Source organism: Pollicipes pollicipes, unplaced genomic scaffold (genome assembly GCF_011947565.3).
Source record: "Pollicipes pollicipes isolate AB1234 unplaced genomic scaffold, Ppol_2.1 Scaffold_4295;HRSCAF=5057_pilon_pilon_pilon, whole genome shotgun sequence".
Classification (NCBI taxonomy): domain Eukaryota; kingdom Metazoa; phylum Arthropoda; class Thecostraca; order Pollicipedomorpha; family Pollicipedidae; genus Pollicipes; species Pollicipes pollicipes.
The window spans coordinates 2,770,790-2,788,615 of NW_023596461.1; the positions used below are offsets into that span (position 1 = coordinate 2,770,790).

Here is a 17,826-nt window from a genome sequence, read left to right on the forward strand (position 1 = left end):
CGTGCTCGGGTGTTTGGCGGAGGTCGACAGCGCCCGGACCAGCCGGGGTCGGGCGCCGCCACCGGACGTCCACGGCAGCAGTCCTGCCTCCCGTCGACAACAGTCCTGCCTCAGGGCTGCACCAGCCTATGCCTGATCAGCCGGTTGATTGCTGAGTAAAGCTCCCATTTGGCGCCTGCGTCACGCTTTTGCTATCGCAGGACCTCAGAAAAACGGCCTCCTGCAGTGCTCTTGGTGGTTTTGAGCCCATCAAATCCCCTAAAGAGAAGCCATGCTGACGCCGCAGCGACGGGTGGCAGCTTCTTGCGCCGGTCCCGGCAGGGGCTGTACACAGCGACGCTGTATGGCTTCTGCCTGGTGCCACACACGTGACAGCTCTTCTTCACAAATCCCGGCGGACGGCGGCGATTTCTGGCTCAGAGGGAGTGCATAGAAACATGGAGGAAAATGTCTCTCTGCAGTGGGTATTGTGTTGGAGGTAGATACGCACGACCAAATCTGCGCTCGCAAGCAAGCGAGTTTACTACAGTGATGTTTGATTTGAAAACGCTTTCATGCGAAGTGGACTTCAAGTATTCAATATGCTACCATAAAGCGTAAGTTATCCGATAATTTTTCTCAGGCGTAAAAATTTGCCTGAATGTCAGTTTGCTTTGCACTGCGGTCCCAATACGAGAAACATCGCATGGACGGCAGGTTATGTACTCTGTCATTTTTGCACGAACAAAAAACATTGATACCATTTGCCTCAGGGGCACTCCTAACCTTGTAACCTCATAACCAGCTGTCACTGTCTAGATACCTCTCACAGCAGCCAACAAGTGGAACCGACAAGGAACATTCACTGAAACGGCTACGTAGGCACTAGCAAGCATCCGCTTGACGCGGCACGAAAACAAACAGGGTGCGCGATCTCAATATCAACACACACATTAAAGAAGAAACAAACAAAACAAACCACTTCTTTTTTGTCCTTAGCAACGACTCGGCCGCTCCCTCGCGCTCGATTCGTCCGTTGGCGAGCATAATATTAGCCCAGCAGCAGGTTCCGAGTTCTATTTCTGCCGCCGCCCTCCGCAAAAACCCTTTGTCCGTGAAAACAAATGGTCGCCCGGCCAGCGGCGAGCGTGAGCGCCGGCGGTGACGAGGTCACGATGGCCCGGCGACAAACGACACCCATCGCGGCGCGGCGCGCCGCTTTGGCCGCCGCCGCCGCCAGCCCCGCTCCGGAACGCTCGCTCCGAGGGCGAGGCGGGCGAGACCGCGCCCCATTTCCTCTCGCGTACGCTCCGCTCCGTCTCTGATGGCGATTCATGGGCGCGCACGGCGCGATCTGGCAGCGCGCGGCGCCGGATATGGCAGCGTCCGCACAGCCGGGGGATCGGCTGTGAATCAGCGCCGGGCAAAAACGTGCGTTTGGCGCGCTGGCGGTTCGTGGCACGGCAGCGTTAGGACCGAAATAGACGTCATTTCTCAGAGGCCCGGCGACAGCCTGGCCGAGAATTCTGGGTCTGAGGGCCCGTGGCCCCGGCGGCGCGGCGCTGGACCCAGTACAGGCTGGTTTGGACTCCAGGCAGCACGCCAACAGCATGCAGTATGCCATTTCCTGGTACCGATATGCAGTACACAACGAAAGTACGACGCAACTTCCTAATGTCGGCAGGCTTCGTATCGCTTTGAAGTATTGGGTGTCAGTCGTTGTTCGCATGGGGGTCACAAGTGTATTTCGGAATCCATGCCATGCGTTAAACGAAGCTTAATTTTTACGCGTAGTTGTCGAACATGACTTTGCGTGCCGCCAACGTAGGATGCGTCATTTTCATAGGTCATTGAATTTGTCGCATCTATCATGTGTATGCATCACGCATTTAATTCATGGCAAGTACCAGAATATCTTGCATCGCTTCACAACAAATAAAGCAAAAACCCTGCCTTAGTCATCAGTCATCGCTAATGACATCGATCAGCCGGATAACCGTAAATCACGTAGGAGTCATGTTCGTGCTTGATTGTAATGATATTTAGCAGCCAATTTTAGTCTGCTATGCCATAATTCTTTTCTGAAAAACGGAAAAAATGCGCAACCTCAAAATGACAGTATTCACCATGATCCATAAAAATGAATAAAGTCCACGAATGTACATACGTAGCATGCCTAATTTCCTATGGCTCTGCACAGTAATGTGGGTTCCCGTTTAAAAAATAGCACCCATAGAACCCCGAAACTTAACGACCAGAATGCGAGGATTTTTTGAACGGGTCCTTAATTCTTGGGAGACCCCACAATGTTGCGTGCCCCCCCCCCCTCCCTCCCTCCACCTTTAACGAAATCCGGGATCCGCCCCTGGTTCCGATTCAGGGAACCATTATGCTCAAACTGTGCGTTGAGAATTTTTTTTCGTCTGGTGCAAAGCTGTCTTTTTGTCTGGGCTCACAGACTTACAGAGCCAGAAAAGAAAGATATCCCATACGATGCGTGCGTTTTAGCTAATCCCCTCTTACAAGTCTCGAGGCAGTCAGTGGTCCCAAAATTGCAAAAAAAGGAGTATCGGCAAGATGTGGATGAGTCATAACATCGCATGCAAAATCAAGAGCTCACATCAATATTCAAGGCAACCATTAGCGCCCAGAAAACCACAACAAACATTAGAACTCCAAAACGTTTCCTCGAATACAGCTCAAGGCCCAAATGGCATAAGGTATCCAAACAGACGCCCAGGTGGATCTAACATTGGTCTATCAATGCGGCGGCTACCAGGGCCACCGGGCTGAGTTATGTTGTCCTCAGGACGAGACGGCTCATAATAACGGCTGATACACCTGCTTCAGTAGAAACTGGACAAAGGCTCTCATCAAAAGGAGTACAATGCCGAGAAACATACACTGCATCAGTGCCCGCAAATGTTCAAAGGTTGCCGAGATGGTGCTCGGGGCATCAGGGGCGTCCAAACTGTTTTGTCTGAGAGGCTCTAGAACGTTCAGGAACAAAGTCCAGCTCTTGTAAGTGAAGCCACCAGGACTCCATGCCATCCGATGCCCTTTAAGATGAGGGAACTTGATGTTCTGCCGAAATGTGGACCCTGGGTTTCAAAATTTATAAGCATGAGGGTTCGGGGATGTTTTAACTGGCTTAAATGACTTGATGTGATCACATTGCATGAAAATAAACTCACGATCAGCTAAGATAAAGCACAAAAATGCATGCAGATTAGGATGACGAGCATTAATGGCCAGACAAATAAATGGTTTGGACGAAACATACAGAAAGTACCAAATTCTTCAATTAATAACAACGTTTCGCTAACTTAAATATCCTGATGTGCGCACTGTGTGAGATCTTCCGATTTTTTACAACTGTCAGACCCAACGCCGCTAAGCGCCATTCGGTGGCCAAATGTCAATGACGCTAGGCGCTTATTAAAAAGCTCATATTTCGGGCACATATTATAGGCCGGGGTCGTCCAAGCTGCGGGTGTGCACGCACCCCAGCTTTACGGGTGCCAGATGAGAACGGCGTGCTAGCTTTTGGGTGGCGAGGACATGCACTGAGAGATAACACACCAACCACACTGCAAGAATCCTGCATCTGAGAAGCCTCGCGAAGTGCTTTTTTTAAACAAGGCAGTCCACAAGGCCGTTTGGCAAGCTCACAAATGATGGCATCGTGGCGGGCAGCCTTGCTCTTCCCAAGCTCACAAATGATGGCATCGTGGCGGGCAGCCTTGCTCTTCCCAAGCTCACAAATGATGGCATCGTGGCGGGCAGCCTTGCTCTTCCCAAGCTCACTTACGCCAGCCCGGACAAGTTCTCCCCTTCCGTTCAGCTCCGACAAGATTTCCGGTATCTCAGCGGCCGAACTTCCGCTCAGAGCACGCCGCGTTGACAACAGCGATTCCAGGTTTCTTTGAGGTTATTCGTACCATGCTCACTTCATCTTCACACTATGCTTGCATCACTTCATTCATGTTCATATCATGCAGCGCCTCATCTTCATACAATCCGTCTTTTGATCACATCACTCATTTTCACCATCTTTTGTTTCTTAAACAAAAACAGTATGGGAGCGGCAGCGTGCGCAAGAAGACATCGGGCTCCAGAAACCCCAAGGCCTGAATTCCCTTTGGTGACATGAGGCCCTGTGTGAAATGTGATCGACGGTGACTGGAAAGGTTTTACTTTTAGGTTTGTATCCTTTTGAACTTTTGAAAGACTCACGTTGGCTAATTGAACAGCCCAATTAGTTAGCTTGGTAGTTATTTTCTGGGTTTTAGGCGCTCTATGCGCGCCCTGTAGCGCCAAAACGTGCCGGGTCTTCCACCGAATCGTAGCATGCAGCCTCGAGAACGGCACCCGCACCCCCAGAGGACAGCATGGCTCCATAGTGCCACTGTATACGCTACTTAGGGCGTTTACGGTGTTCTTAAACGAGACTTAGCTAACCAAATAGACTTATGAGGCATCAGAACAGTAGTATCTACAGAAAAAGTACCTAAACCTTGCAAGGTCCACCGCGACCTGCCAACGGTCGATGCATCGCCCCCCCCCCCCCTCCCAAAGGTTTTTTCAACATAAGTCTCAGAGATGTTGGGCAATGGCGCGCAAATTTTAAGCAGCGTATGTGCTTTTTACTCCACGTGTTCGGACACCACGAACGTGCTTTTATCTTTCTGGTTTCGGAGCAGCGACGGTTTTGAGGAACACTGCATGATGACGTATTGCCGGCGCGGGCGGCGCGCGGCAACCACGATGCCGTGCAACGCGTCTGAGGCGGGCCGACATTCCTACATTATTGGAGCCATATAACATGAAGATATGCTTCAAACGCATACAAATATACACTACTGTATTCAGGATTTAACACACGCCTGTTTAGGCTACAAGTATGATCTCGTAGGTGTGCTGTTGTAGAGCTGAAATAGTGCGATTTCTGGAAAATATTTCCTTTGACTTGTCATAGCAAGGTCAGTTATTGATCTAAAAACATAAAAACTAGTACTAACAATCACGTAAACTTGTCGAGATCAAACCACTGTGTTTTTTTTCTCAGCCCTATTTCTGTTAGTTTGGAAATGTCGCGGACGGCATCGACCGCTATCAGCCCGGGTTGGGGAAAAATAAAAACAACGGCGGATGAGGGCGAGGGTTAGAAGTAGAACTTTGTCTTGGTCTACAAACAGGAAGCTCCTTAGTTATCAGGTGCCCTCGATCAGATTTGGCATCGATTTAGACGAAATCCTGGGTGTATGGCGGGGAGGAGGGCATTGGGATGAAAATTATACGAGTACGGGAGGGTATAAGGAAGGGAGCAGCCTGAGTTATTGCAGGGGAGCCGTAGGTCCAGGCATCTCATAAGGTCCGGCTTATCCGCCGGCGAAAGACGACGATTGAAGCGCACCGACACGTCCTTGATTACCACTGCAAGCGAATATTTGAACTTTGACGAGGTCTGGCCATGCTGATTGTTTAATGTATTCCATAACGTCTGACCTAATGTCTCCTCAATCTCAGAAAATGACAGGCATAATCAATGATCTAAGCCTCCTGCAAAATGCACCGTGTCTCACGTTGCAAATGCACCCTCTCAAATGTTTATATATACGGCCAATCCGCTTGCTAAAATCTATAGCTAGGGTGGATTAGTGTCTTAACCACACCCTTAATTACGAGCGCTAGGTTGATAGGCTTATGGCGTCATTCGCATCGTTGCTAAACCGCCGTACACCCTCGTAGTCGAACCATCAGCACAGTCCTGAGACACCAAACAGCTGCTTGCTGGCCTACACACGTCCGTTCCATCTGTTTGCTTGTCTGTCGGGCGCTGCCGAGGCTCAGCGTCCCCCCCCCCCCCCCCCCCCAACCACCACCCTCCGGGCGGGCGGCCAGCCGTCACCAACCACCACCGTGCACGAGCAGGTGAGCCGCTCACCTGCTCCTCGGTGGGCGAGGCGATCAGACCTTGCAGGTAGATGAGGTCGGTCGACTTGACGTCCCGCTTGCCCTCCAGCGCCGGCACCACCGGCGGCGCGCAGCAGCTCCGCTCTGGAACGGGCGCGCGTCGTGAGGGGCCGCGCCGGAGTCCTGAGGGGCGGCGCAGGAGCGGGCGTGGCGTCTGGTCGCCCGGGATCAAGAGACATGCTCGTTGGGTTACAAAAGGCTGCACGTTTGTCCATGATCATCAATCGCGTAAATAAGTGGGTACGAGATGCATATTTTTGGTCAGTCGCCAAGAAAATTCGCTAATCACAGCCAAAGGGCCTTCGAAGCTCATGCTTAGCGCGCGAACAAATGCAACCGCGAAGAAGATATCTGATATCCAGAGCAGGCGGTCTTAATTGCACCTCCACCTCCACTTCACTATCTACATAATCTACATTTCACAATCTACATAAGGCTGGGAATGACAGTGAAAGAAGGATACAGGTATCTACGCATGCATTATGCTATCTGACAGCATAATGGAAGCAGGTTCCTGAAAGTAAGATGGTAGGAATGCCATGCTCTCCTCACTGTCCATCGTAGACCCTTATTTTGTCTTTGGAATGGATGACGGGATTGAGTATGTAGGGCAAGCAAGCTAAGGGAAGCCAAGATGCATACAAATTGCAGAAGACCTCGCCGCGAGTGACAAAGAATGCTGCGGCCCCTCAGGGCTTGAAACGGCAACTCACCTACCATACTAAGTGAACAAGTGCAGGATATCGAAACCACTCGCATTCGGAATGCGAGTTGAATAAAACAGAATCCAAATGTCACGAAAGTAGTCCAGCTAGCAATCCATGAAAAAGCTTCAAAGACAAACACTGCTGTCAGGACAGAGCATTATTTCACCCACCCTTGTCCTTGTGTCGCCGTCGACAGTGCAGGCGCTCTTTGGCGCTCGACTGAGACGCCATGTTGTTGGAGAGGAGCACCATTTTCTCGGCGCTGTTCTGCGAAAGAGAGGCGTCGATCGCTCACTGGCGGCTCCGATGGCTGGCTCGCCGCTGGTCCCCAGCGACAGCCTGGCCACGGCACGGGCGGACGATTTACCGGATGTGCGACCGCAGTCTGATGCACATGACGGCAGCAATTGGGCGACCCGCGGGCTGGGACCGACACCCGGATGTCCATTCAATCGGTAAGGAATCTGTCAGCTGCATGCCGACCGAACGCCATCTGATCTAGCGCTGGGAACGTGTACAGGGTATCTGAAGTCGTCCTCTTTGGATCAAAAGGAACATCCTCATCATAGAAAGGAGCATCATCGGCTAATGTTAACTAACCTTGGCGAGAATTGCCGTAGATTATCCCCACATATTTGTGTGCAGAAAAGCAGTTTAAAAAGGGTAGTAGAGAAGAAGTCAACCCAGAGCATAGTCTGATGATGAAGGTGGCGTATCGACAAGAAAAAAATAGCAGATCAGCTACATCCTTCCGCAAGGATGATGTAGCTGATGTATATTTATCCACATATATAAACATTTGTGGGATACATATATGCATACATGGATATATAAACACATGCATGATATATATATATATATATATATATATATATATATATATATATATATATATATGTATACATATATGCAGAAAAGCAGTTGAAAAAGGGTAGTAGAGAAGAAGTCAACCCAGAGCATAGTCTGATGATGAAGGTGGCAGATCGACAAGAAAAAAATAGCAGAAGATCAGCTACATCCTTTCGCAAGGATGATGTAGCTGATGTATATTTATCCACATATATAAACATTTGTGGGATACATATATGCATATATGGATATATAAACATATGCATGATATATATATATATATATATACATATATATATGCATGATATATATATATATATATATATATATAAATATACATATATATATATATACTTCCTTTGATCTTTGCTTGGAGGATTTTTGATGTGATCTTCCCTTTGGAGGAATGTAGGCATAATCCCTCCTGCTACAGTCACGCAATCACAACCGGTTAGAAAGAGAGAGAGAGAGAGATGAGTATAAGAAGAGAGAGAGAGAGAGAGAGAGAGAGAGAGAGAGAGAGAGATGGCGAGAGAGAGAGAGCGAGAGAGAGAGACGAGATACGAGCGCGAGCAGCGAGAGAGAGAATATCGATAGACGAGAGCGAGAGCTCGAGCGAGCATCTCGCTCGAGCTCGCTCGAGAGATCTCGCGCTCCTGCTCTCTACTCTCTCGCTCTATCGCTCTCTCTGCTCTCTCTCGCTCTTCTCCGCTCTCGCTCGCTCTCTCGCTCTCCTCTCTCTCGCTCTCGCGCCTCACAGCGCGCGATCTCTCGCTAGCTCGCGCGCGCGATTCCTCTCTCGCTCGCTCGCTCTCTCTCGACTCTCTCGCGCTTCTCTCGCTCTCGCTCCGCTCTCCGTCTCGCTCGAGAGAGAGAGAGAGACCTTTTGCGAGCCTCGTCCGACCAAGACTTTCGCAGCTTTTGCGTCAATCTCAAATTAAATCTTCTACAAAAGCCGCGACAGCACATGACGGGAGTTGATTTTTGCTCCTCGGCCTGCCGCCGCGGCCGCTCCCTTTGTTCCCCGTCCAGATATGGCCTAAGAAGCTTTATCCGTCCAGAGCGCATCGATCACCGGGTGGCACATTGGGAGCCGGCGGCGAGTATCTCCCCGATCCTTCCTGTGATTGTGAGCCGGCTCGGCGTGATTGGCCCCCATCCATCGTGGCCGCAGTATCGGCCGGCGCGCGCGTGCGACGTCGCGGCTCGGCTCTAACGTCATACGGCTGCCCTAGAGGGCACGCCGCTGGGTCCGGTGCTTATAGGACGTGTACGCCTGTCGAGGGGCGTCGAGCAAAAATGTGGCTGCAACACTAAACCATGCGTCTAAAGATCCACTTAAGCTGTGCTCAGGGGCGCAGCTAGGATGGTGTTTAAGGGGGAGGGGAGGGGCGGAGTTTGATTAGAGTGCATCACACCGATTCCTCACTTTTTGGCGATAGCCATATGTGGTGAAAATATGGGTATAGGGGAGGTTCAGCTACGCCCTGGCTGTGCTGCTTTCAAAGAGAAAATGTAGCTCCAGTTAGACAGATATATGCGAATAATTGGTGGTTCCGGAGACGAACTCTTGGTTGATAAGTATGCAATAGGTATTTAGGAATTGTGAAAGCAGAGTAGGACATCACCCAAGATGCTTACCTGTGTATTGATTTTGGGATTAGTAATTCAAGATTCTAACCGCAAGAGTTAGACGAAACAAATATCACACCAAGGTACAGTCGCCAAATATTGCACCTGCATTGCGTTTACACATACCCAACAAATCGGTGCAAGTTTTGAGGAAAGGGAAAATAACTTCCACCAGAATGTGGTGTAACGTAAGGTGTTACTGGGATTATGCATTCAACGTCCGATCTCACCACACCGGTTACATATTCTGAGACCTGGACGGCGTAAGACGACCAGTGGCGACACGCTCACCGATTACATTGGCGTACATGACAACTTTGTCAACAATCTCGACTTTGATCGTCATTGACACCGGCAAATGATGTTGCTAAGTTGACAAAGCTGTCATGCTCAGTGCACTGAGATTTTCCCAAACATGGCGCGCAAGAAGCAACACGGGTGGGAAGCCCGCAGCAGGCTATCGTGTAAACGGACTGAGACGATACCTTCAGTCGCGCTCGACGGCGCCCGTCGCCAGGATCGTGCCGATCAAAGGCCCGACACACGTGACAACAGATTGCAAGATTAATGAACGGCTCTGCGTCCAAGGCCTAAAAAGGAAATGCTGTGCGGTGCTTGCGATGAAAACATAATGCGTGGGCTGCCGGAGCAGGTGCTAATCGAGCTTGTACGCACGTCATCCCAGCGCAGTCAGGCAGATCGCGCACAAACGATGGAAAAAATATGTTCTTGATTATGTGCCTTATGTACTGTATGCCTACTGTGCTATCAAAAATTACAGGAATATACGATATGATGCATTAAGAAAAAATGCATGCATTCCGTATTGAATTATTAATCCATTGGTACTGGTTCAAAAGAATGGCAGAACAACAGAACCGACTCCCTTACAAAATAGATAATTCGCACCAAACCGCCATAGTTTCTGCCTGCGGTGGGCTGCTTCATCTGTACCCAACCATATCTGCATCTGTATCCGACCGTATCTGCTCTGCATCGGACTGTATTTGCATCTGTACCGACCCCATCTGCATCTACATCCGACCTATCTGCATCTACACCCGACGGTACCTGCATCTGTACCCGACCGTATCTGCATCTGAACCCGACCGTATCTACATCTGAACGTGACCGTCCCTGCATCTGCACCTGTCCCTGACCGTCCGTGGGTGAGCCCGCGACGCTGGCCGATCCGAGCGGACTCCGGACGGCCCGGGCAGCACGCGCCGCCGCCCGCCGAGCCCGCCGCCGGCCGGCACACGGCGCCGACGGGCACGTTATTGGACGGCGGGCGGCCTAATAGTGGATGCGGTACAGAGCGGGCTGTCGCTCGGCGCGCTATTTGTCTCCTGACGCACGTTTTCCGCGCGAGAGGACTGGCTGGCGATGTCGAGATGGTGGGAAACCGTACCAATGGCCCTGGCATGAGCGATCCGCCGCAGGCGAGCCGTGCCAGCCGCATGGCCGTCCGGAATATTTGGCAGGGCTCAGTAGAATAATAAAGGTGCAGACATGGTCAGCAGCTAGTCTTTGAACACGCTGCCAGGCAGCGTTTCAAGCACCGTCTGATATGATCGCAGGCAAACATCATCGATTTCACGACACAGGCCCGGATGTGCTCGGCGTTTCCCCAGGTTTTAAAGCTGGCGCCGTCGTCGTTTTTTAGTTTGAACTTCTCTGTTTTAGGTTTCCTTCTTTGAGCGTCGGGTCTGTCGAATGGTTTTTTGATTGTGACTCACTACATCCACAAAGTGTTAAACGCACTTGCAATCGACGTCGTAAAAACCGGTATGATCTGTAACAGCTATACTACCGCTGAAAGGTGACGCCTCGGGACAGCGAAGACACGGAACATGGGCTTCTGGCCAGAATGCAAGATATAGTCCTGCCCCCTGAGAAGTCCGAGAAGAATGTACCGGGTAATATCTCCGCCGGAGCGGAACAGGCCTGACGTCTGTGTCACTGCGCCGCGAGACGAGCCGAGCCTGTTCAAGCATGGCCACACCCATCTACCCAACAGACGCAATGCCATCTGATGACGGCATTTGGAACACCTCGGAAATCTTAATTTTCACGCATGTTTATGCCCAAACCTCATTCAGCCGAAAGCACATGGAACTCACACCTATTGTCGTACACACCCACACACCTATACACACGCGTACCCACCCAGTCACACACATACACACACACACACACACACACACACACACACACACACACACACACACACACACACACACACACACACACACACACACACACACACACACAAAACATCGAGTATGCAACAGTTCTACGCTGTGATTAAGGTTGCAAAAATTCTTATTTCGTAACTGTAGTTTATGTTCGTAACGTTTTTGGTGTACCACGTCAAGCAAGGCATGCTAAAAACATAGGGGAACGAAATCTGCAAGCCTCAACAAAAGAAACAACTCAGGCAACGGCAATCAGAGGCCAGACCATATACCGGCACACCGGGCGCATCAGTGTGACAAAATGCCAAACACGTTGACAAATTGGTCTGCAGACGCGACATGTAAGCCTGCAATCGCACCATCAAACAGCCATTGTTATACGATGTGTCGTAAATGTAATACAAGTGACGTCTCCAGCAAAGTTGGACGCTGACCAAGCAAGTCCGAATCGAATTCCGGGGTTGCAACTCAGACCTGTCACTGCAAGCATGGAGGTCGCGGGCGTATACAGAGGAAAGGTCGAAGATGGTAATCAAGGTAGAGCATACAATGGTGATCGCACAGACCATTTCTCAAAGCGCACATTGAATGCTATCGGTCGATGCAAGAACTGCCCACCGCCAACAGCACAGGCGGCAGACTTGCATACGCCACTTCGAGTCGGTCAGAACGGACTGCAAAACCATCCGCTACTACACAAAGGTTCACAAATCGAAGCTAGGCGTACTCTGTTCAGTATCGACGATCGCATAAATATCACACATGGGCGGTGCTGAACGCTGTTGCCACAGCTCAACACAGTTTGAGTTTCAGATGGGTCAAGGGTCCCACATGGTAAATGAAACCAAGACATTTTTATTCGTCAACTCTGTGAACGTTGAGAGGTGCTACCTCAATCTCGGGATTGTTTTCTAGTTCTGTTGGTCTTTTGGGCAAAACTGGAACAAAGACGAGCGCTCCCAACATACCGGATGCAGTGGCAGCATCCGCTCGGCAGGAGTCCGGCGGAAGTGGTGCCCCACGTCTGACAGCGCGTCACACGCAGTGACCGAACCCGCATTCTAAACCTCATACAGACAGTTATGGATTGCTGGGGCATCCCTCGCCACCGTGCGGAAACAGCCGTGGACGCGGCACAACTTTCGTCGGAGCGGTGTTTCTGTCCGGGCTTAAACAATACAGGGCGACGCATTATGGAGCTGGGGCATCAACGCCTCCGTCAGAGAAAACAAACAAGAGCGTTACAGCCCGACGGGCGGCACTGCAGGGCATCCCAAAGCTTGTTGTCTGGCACACGCTGAAAGTTAGCAGCACATAAGCATAAAACTCGCTGGTGCAAAACACGTTCGTAAAACGGATATGTGAGATCTGCACCATGCTTCGCAAGGTGAGACAGGGAAACATCGATGGCACGGAAAACAAAAACAAAATTGTATCACAGTTACTTCTCAGATGTCTCAAAGGCTGGTACCAAACGGTTGTTTGAAAAAAAACTCCATTGGACGATTTATGTTCCAAATAGCAGCAACGACACAACATATTTCATGATTTTCATACATTTTCAGTCGGATTTCTTTTGAACATAACATAGAGCGCTGAAAATTGAAGCTGTGTGATCGTGTAGACACTTGACCTAATTTTTGCAGGGAATGGATTGCTTCGTTCAATCCAACTAATCACTCCACTTCTCACTTATGCAACTTAATGTATCTCTTACCGAACTCAGGTTACCCCTCTAGTAAAGCGTGTTTCAGAAAAGGTCTGTTGCATCCAATTTGATGATAATATGTTAAGCTACATCAGCTATCAAGCAGACGTCATGGCTTGCAAATCTTATGTGATGACCAGGGGCGGCATCAAAGATTTTGAAGTAGGAGAGGGGCGGGGGCGCAGGATTTTCGAGCGAAGCCTGCTAGACAAAATGAGGCCTCCTCACAGACGGGGGGGGGGGGGGCTCCTGAGCAGTGCCGTATTTAAGGGAGAATGGTACCGAAGGCATGCATCCCTTTATGCGTCCCAGCAAAGTGTCTCGGTAGCCTGAAGCAGTGCCTCCTATTGTAGAAATGGGCATCCAGATGCATAGAGATGCTACCTTATCCAGAGCAGCATGCCTCCGATTGACTTCGTTTTCATTTGTTAGGTTTGCCATCCCAAAACCAGTGGTAAAATTCAGCGTGGGTCCTTGTTTAACGATTTATCAGGCTCACGAAGAAGTGGAGGAAAAATGAGCAAAGTAATTGTCTGTACGTAAAGCTCTCGCGTATACCTGGTTGGCAGGCCACGCGAACAGGTGAATGTGACCGGTTACCTTTGACTTAAAAGCTGCGGAATGTTGTAGTATTTTTATTTTACCCAATGCAGGTGTTATTTCGTAAAAAACCTGCTATTAATTCAGATTGTCTAGCGTATAAAGCGTGTAAAGAAGTTCAATTGACAAACAATATTTAAGGTTTCTACAGCATAATGTGGAGCACAAGCTTAACATAAAACTGATAGTCATGTCTTTACTAAGGTACCTAGAAGATCTCTATTTTAGGGAAGTATTCTGCATTTCATGGTTTCAGTATTTCTTTTTTGCCCATATTCGTTGGGGGGGGGGGGCTGCTCAGAGGAAATGCTGCTCTGGGGGAGGGAGAGCGGTCAAGTCAGAGTTGGAAGGGGAGGGGTGATTCGGAGCTGCTGCTACCTGATTCATGCGAGGGATCTGCTGTTCTAGAAGTGGGGCTACTGAATATGACTGATACCTTCTAACCCTGAACAAGTCTGACGTTCAGAGCACCCCGCAAGCATATACAGTGACGCTCCCGGGTACATCAGCACTTCAACTGCAAGAACGATGTCAATTTCTTTCGCGGAGTTCCTCAAAGCTTCACGTGCATGACATCGTGAGTGCATGACAAGTTAAGGCACGCGACGGCGGCTATATTCATGCCGTGTTATTGCGTCTAACTATAAACTCAAATGGTGACATGGAACTTTAATATATCTGCTATGTATGCGAGTGGTGCAGTCCAATATTGAAAGTTACTTGTTGGAAAAACTGTCGTTAAAACTTCCGTGGCATTTGACAGTTCTACACATTTGGAAGACGGATCCAAGACGATTTATGCGCCAATTCCGGTCACATCGTGATGGATCTGTGGACTCTTCAGGCGGAGTGAGGCAGTAATTGCGGAGCTCTGCGAATCCCAATCGGCATGTTAGTGGTAGCGGCAGCTGCACCGCCAGATCTCGCGGTCTGTTTACCACGAATGGATTTGCCACAGAGGAACGCAGCCAGATAGAAAATAAGCGCAGCGTTGAGCTGCGTCTGAAACAGGGGGCACGAAAGCAGAAGATTGGAGATGCAGCTCCCTAGAGCTCACGATCAATCACTTTTATGATCGGAACTTTCCCAACGGAACGATCACGTAAGCGTTTCAGTATTCCAAAGCAGGGGTTGGCTTGTGCCAAGGGAGTCGTGAAAAACCGCTGTGTTCCTTGCCTGGAGGTCAATTTAACACGCTCCTTGCGGGGCCTCGTACATCACATGGAGGATAACCAAACAAGTGCTGACATAACGATATTATGTAGCACCGCTTCCGCCTGTTATGACACGTGCGGTCGCATTTCGTTTGCAAAAGTTACGTGCGTTCTGCAGGTTTTGTATCCGCTTTCCCTATGCATTTTTCCTTGGGGCATGATGAATTTTCAATTACATCGTTTTTGTGTTTCATGTGCCTACAACTGAAGACCTTTTGCGAAATGATCTAACTCAAGTCCAATCATTTTCCACATGACTATTGGGAATAGTCTTCTAGCTTCAAAACAATATAACTGACGAAACGTCAGTCAAAAACAGTGCCATGTCGGCGACAAATATTTCATAACTCCCATGCGCTAGCAATACCAGCACCGTTATGTGCAGTGACCTCTGTGCCTCTGGGTTTGAAAGATTCAGTTACACACTGATCCGGAACTCTTGATTCGCGACCAGGTGGTCGGCTTAATAATTGTCGCTTGGGTGGGGGTCAATTTGACCCCTAAGATCTCAAAAACTGAAATAGCTAGAAACACAAAATTTACAGAGTGGCTTTACCTGTAGGTGGAATAACATGTGTCGAAATCTAAGGATCCAAGGTCATGACCTTGCAGTCAAAGCAGGTAAAACAAGGTCAAACTCTAGATCGGAGTCCAGAGTGTCCCAGGCCTCCTCACGCATCCGCCGTGAACCTAAATACCCGTTCTAAACAAAAGTTCAGCGGTGTTCATTCAAGGCCAGTGACGTTTTGATCTTTAAAAAATCACAGCGATGAAAACTACAAAATTGCTGTGATTTTTTATTCAAATAAGCGTCAACGATTGCGCTAGGCGGTGTATTCCTGAAAACAGAATGCTGCCTGGGTTATTTTAGGTCAGAGACCTAATCTGACCTTTAAAAATCCCATGAAACACGTCTGTTGCGCTCCCTGGCATTAATCAATCAGAAATGAACATCAAAAACTTTCCTTTAAAGTGAGCCCTCAGGTGAAAAAGCAGGTCAGTTTTAACCTCAGTCTAACCCCCATACATGATCCTTGGTCAATGGAATCTGTTACAATGCTAAATGCAGTTGGTGTATTGCCTAAGATACCATCTCAGATATATGGCTTCGTCTAACACCTGGTGTTACATCAGATTGAACGATTCCCTAGAAATGGCGTTCGCTGACAGCCAAGACCTGGCTTGGACCTGCCGTGGGTCAGTGACCTTGTAAGGTGCATCTAACTTTTTACATCAAAAGGTCCGCTATTCCATTGCGTATAGCTACGCAGAGTTTGGCGCAGCTACGCCGTGACGTTCGGAAATCATCCTTGAAAATTTTCGGGGGATCAAATTGATCACCCACCGGAGCGCGTGTTTAAACTCAAATTCTGGCTATACAAAATGCCTTTCGAGGGGCTAGATTACCTCAAGGCTTCGGGATCGCTTCAAAACTCCACCGTACCTAAATCATCATGCTGGAATAATTTTTGCCAGTTCCAATTATGCTCAGAGAACTTCCTAATTCAGCATGACTTGCGATGATGATTAACTACGCATTCACAACTAGAGATGAGAACCGCTGTACGCGGAACGAACATCATTGGCATAACTCAAAAGACGAAATATACGGGCCCGTAAATCACTTGACGCCATACCGGCACACGTGAGCCAACTGCAGACGTATGCTGTGCCGCAGCGCGTGCGCGTGATGCGGCGCAGCTGGCGGCGCCCGCGCGTGAGATCCGGGAAAAGGGCTGTGGCGTGTATGAACGAACCTTGACAAACTTAAAAGCCTGCGCGTAAAAGCCTGCGCGGCCGGATTGATTGGAGTTCCGGAGCTGCGCGGCCGGAGCGATTGGAGCTCCGGAGCTGCGCGGCCGGAGCAATTGGAGCTCCGGCACATGTGACGTTGTCGAGAATAGTTTGAGTCTTGAGCCACGTCGGGAGGTTTCAAAATTGCAGTCAAAGTCACTAGGTCCGACAATCTGACAACTTGGATTGTTTGACTGCGCGACAGATGAGAGTTTCGGCATATTTGGAAGTCTTAGGACATATGTTTATCCATGAAGAGCAGCGAATAGAAACGAAATCTGCCCATGCATATGTAGGCATGGTTTTCCGAACCACAGTGTTCTGGACAACGAAAGGCGTTTTGGATCTCAGGTTGCCGAAACTGTTCAAAACACCCCCCCCCCCAAAAAAAAAGAAGAAGAAATTCAGGATTATCCTACTCGAAGCGCTCTCAAGTCTAATAACTGACGAATATCGTGTAAACAAGGCACCGAATTTATACTGAAGGTCTTACGACCAGGAAGTGTTTTGAAACAATGAAAGACACTTCAGACTGGCACAGAGGCACCATAGAACGTGCACAACAGCCTTTACAGATTGCTTTGCAGCCTCTCCGCGAGGCTTTTATAAGTTAGTTGCGACCACACACTGCGCATTTCGCACCAGAAAAGTTCACTTTTGTCATCCTAGTCGGGCAGTCCTCACCATACACTTTCTGCCAGAATGCCTACCACAGCACGCAAGCATACACCGAGATGGTCGCAATTTCTCGGGTTCCGAGGCTAGACAACCCTAGCACGAATGCTGCGCTCCATGCGAGGCTGCTGAAGCGATAACCTTGGGCTCAGAGCAAGGCCATGCTCTCGAAGAGGGCGACCAGACCGAGAGTCTATGACCGAAGGACAGACCATGCCCGCGAGCTCACCGCCGTGAGCAGTGGCCGCCATAGCGTTATCCCACGGCACGACACTCACTCCCATTTGCTGCCGTCTCCCGGGCTGGAGGTGGAAAAGCCTACCGAAGGCAGCCCCGAGCCAAGGACCTCCAACCACCTTGGCGCCGCGTATCAGCGTGGCGAGCATTACCCAATTGGGCTACCGAGGGGCTTGAGTATAGAATCGTCTGCTTTCTTATCCCATATCCTATGGCCAAGTTCGTTCTCACCTGTGTGGTGTGCTTGGTAACTGATT

At 49.6% G+C, this 17,826-nt stretch overlaps 1 protein-coding gene across 2 annotated transcripts in view; it reads right to left on the bottom strand.

The window, feature by feature from the left end:
- Positions 1 to 17,826, bottom strand: part of vari (MAGUK p55 subfamily member vari) — a 62,319-nt gene that overhangs the window by 42,056 nt on the left and 2,437 nt on the right. For both annotated transcript variants that reach the window (XM_037218985.1, XM_037218984.1), the window contains exons 2-3: positions 6,833 to 6,929; positions 5,927 to 6,039 (exon numbers count right to left, since the gene is read on the bottom strand). In XM_037218985.1, the coding sequence (XP_037074880.1) occupies positions 5,927 to 6,039; positions 6,833 to 6,914 (195 nt within the window). In that variant the 5' untranslated portion in view covers positions 6,915 to 6,929. The remainder of the gene's footprint in view (positions 1 to 5,926; positions 6,040 to 6,832; positions 6,930 to 17,826) is intronic.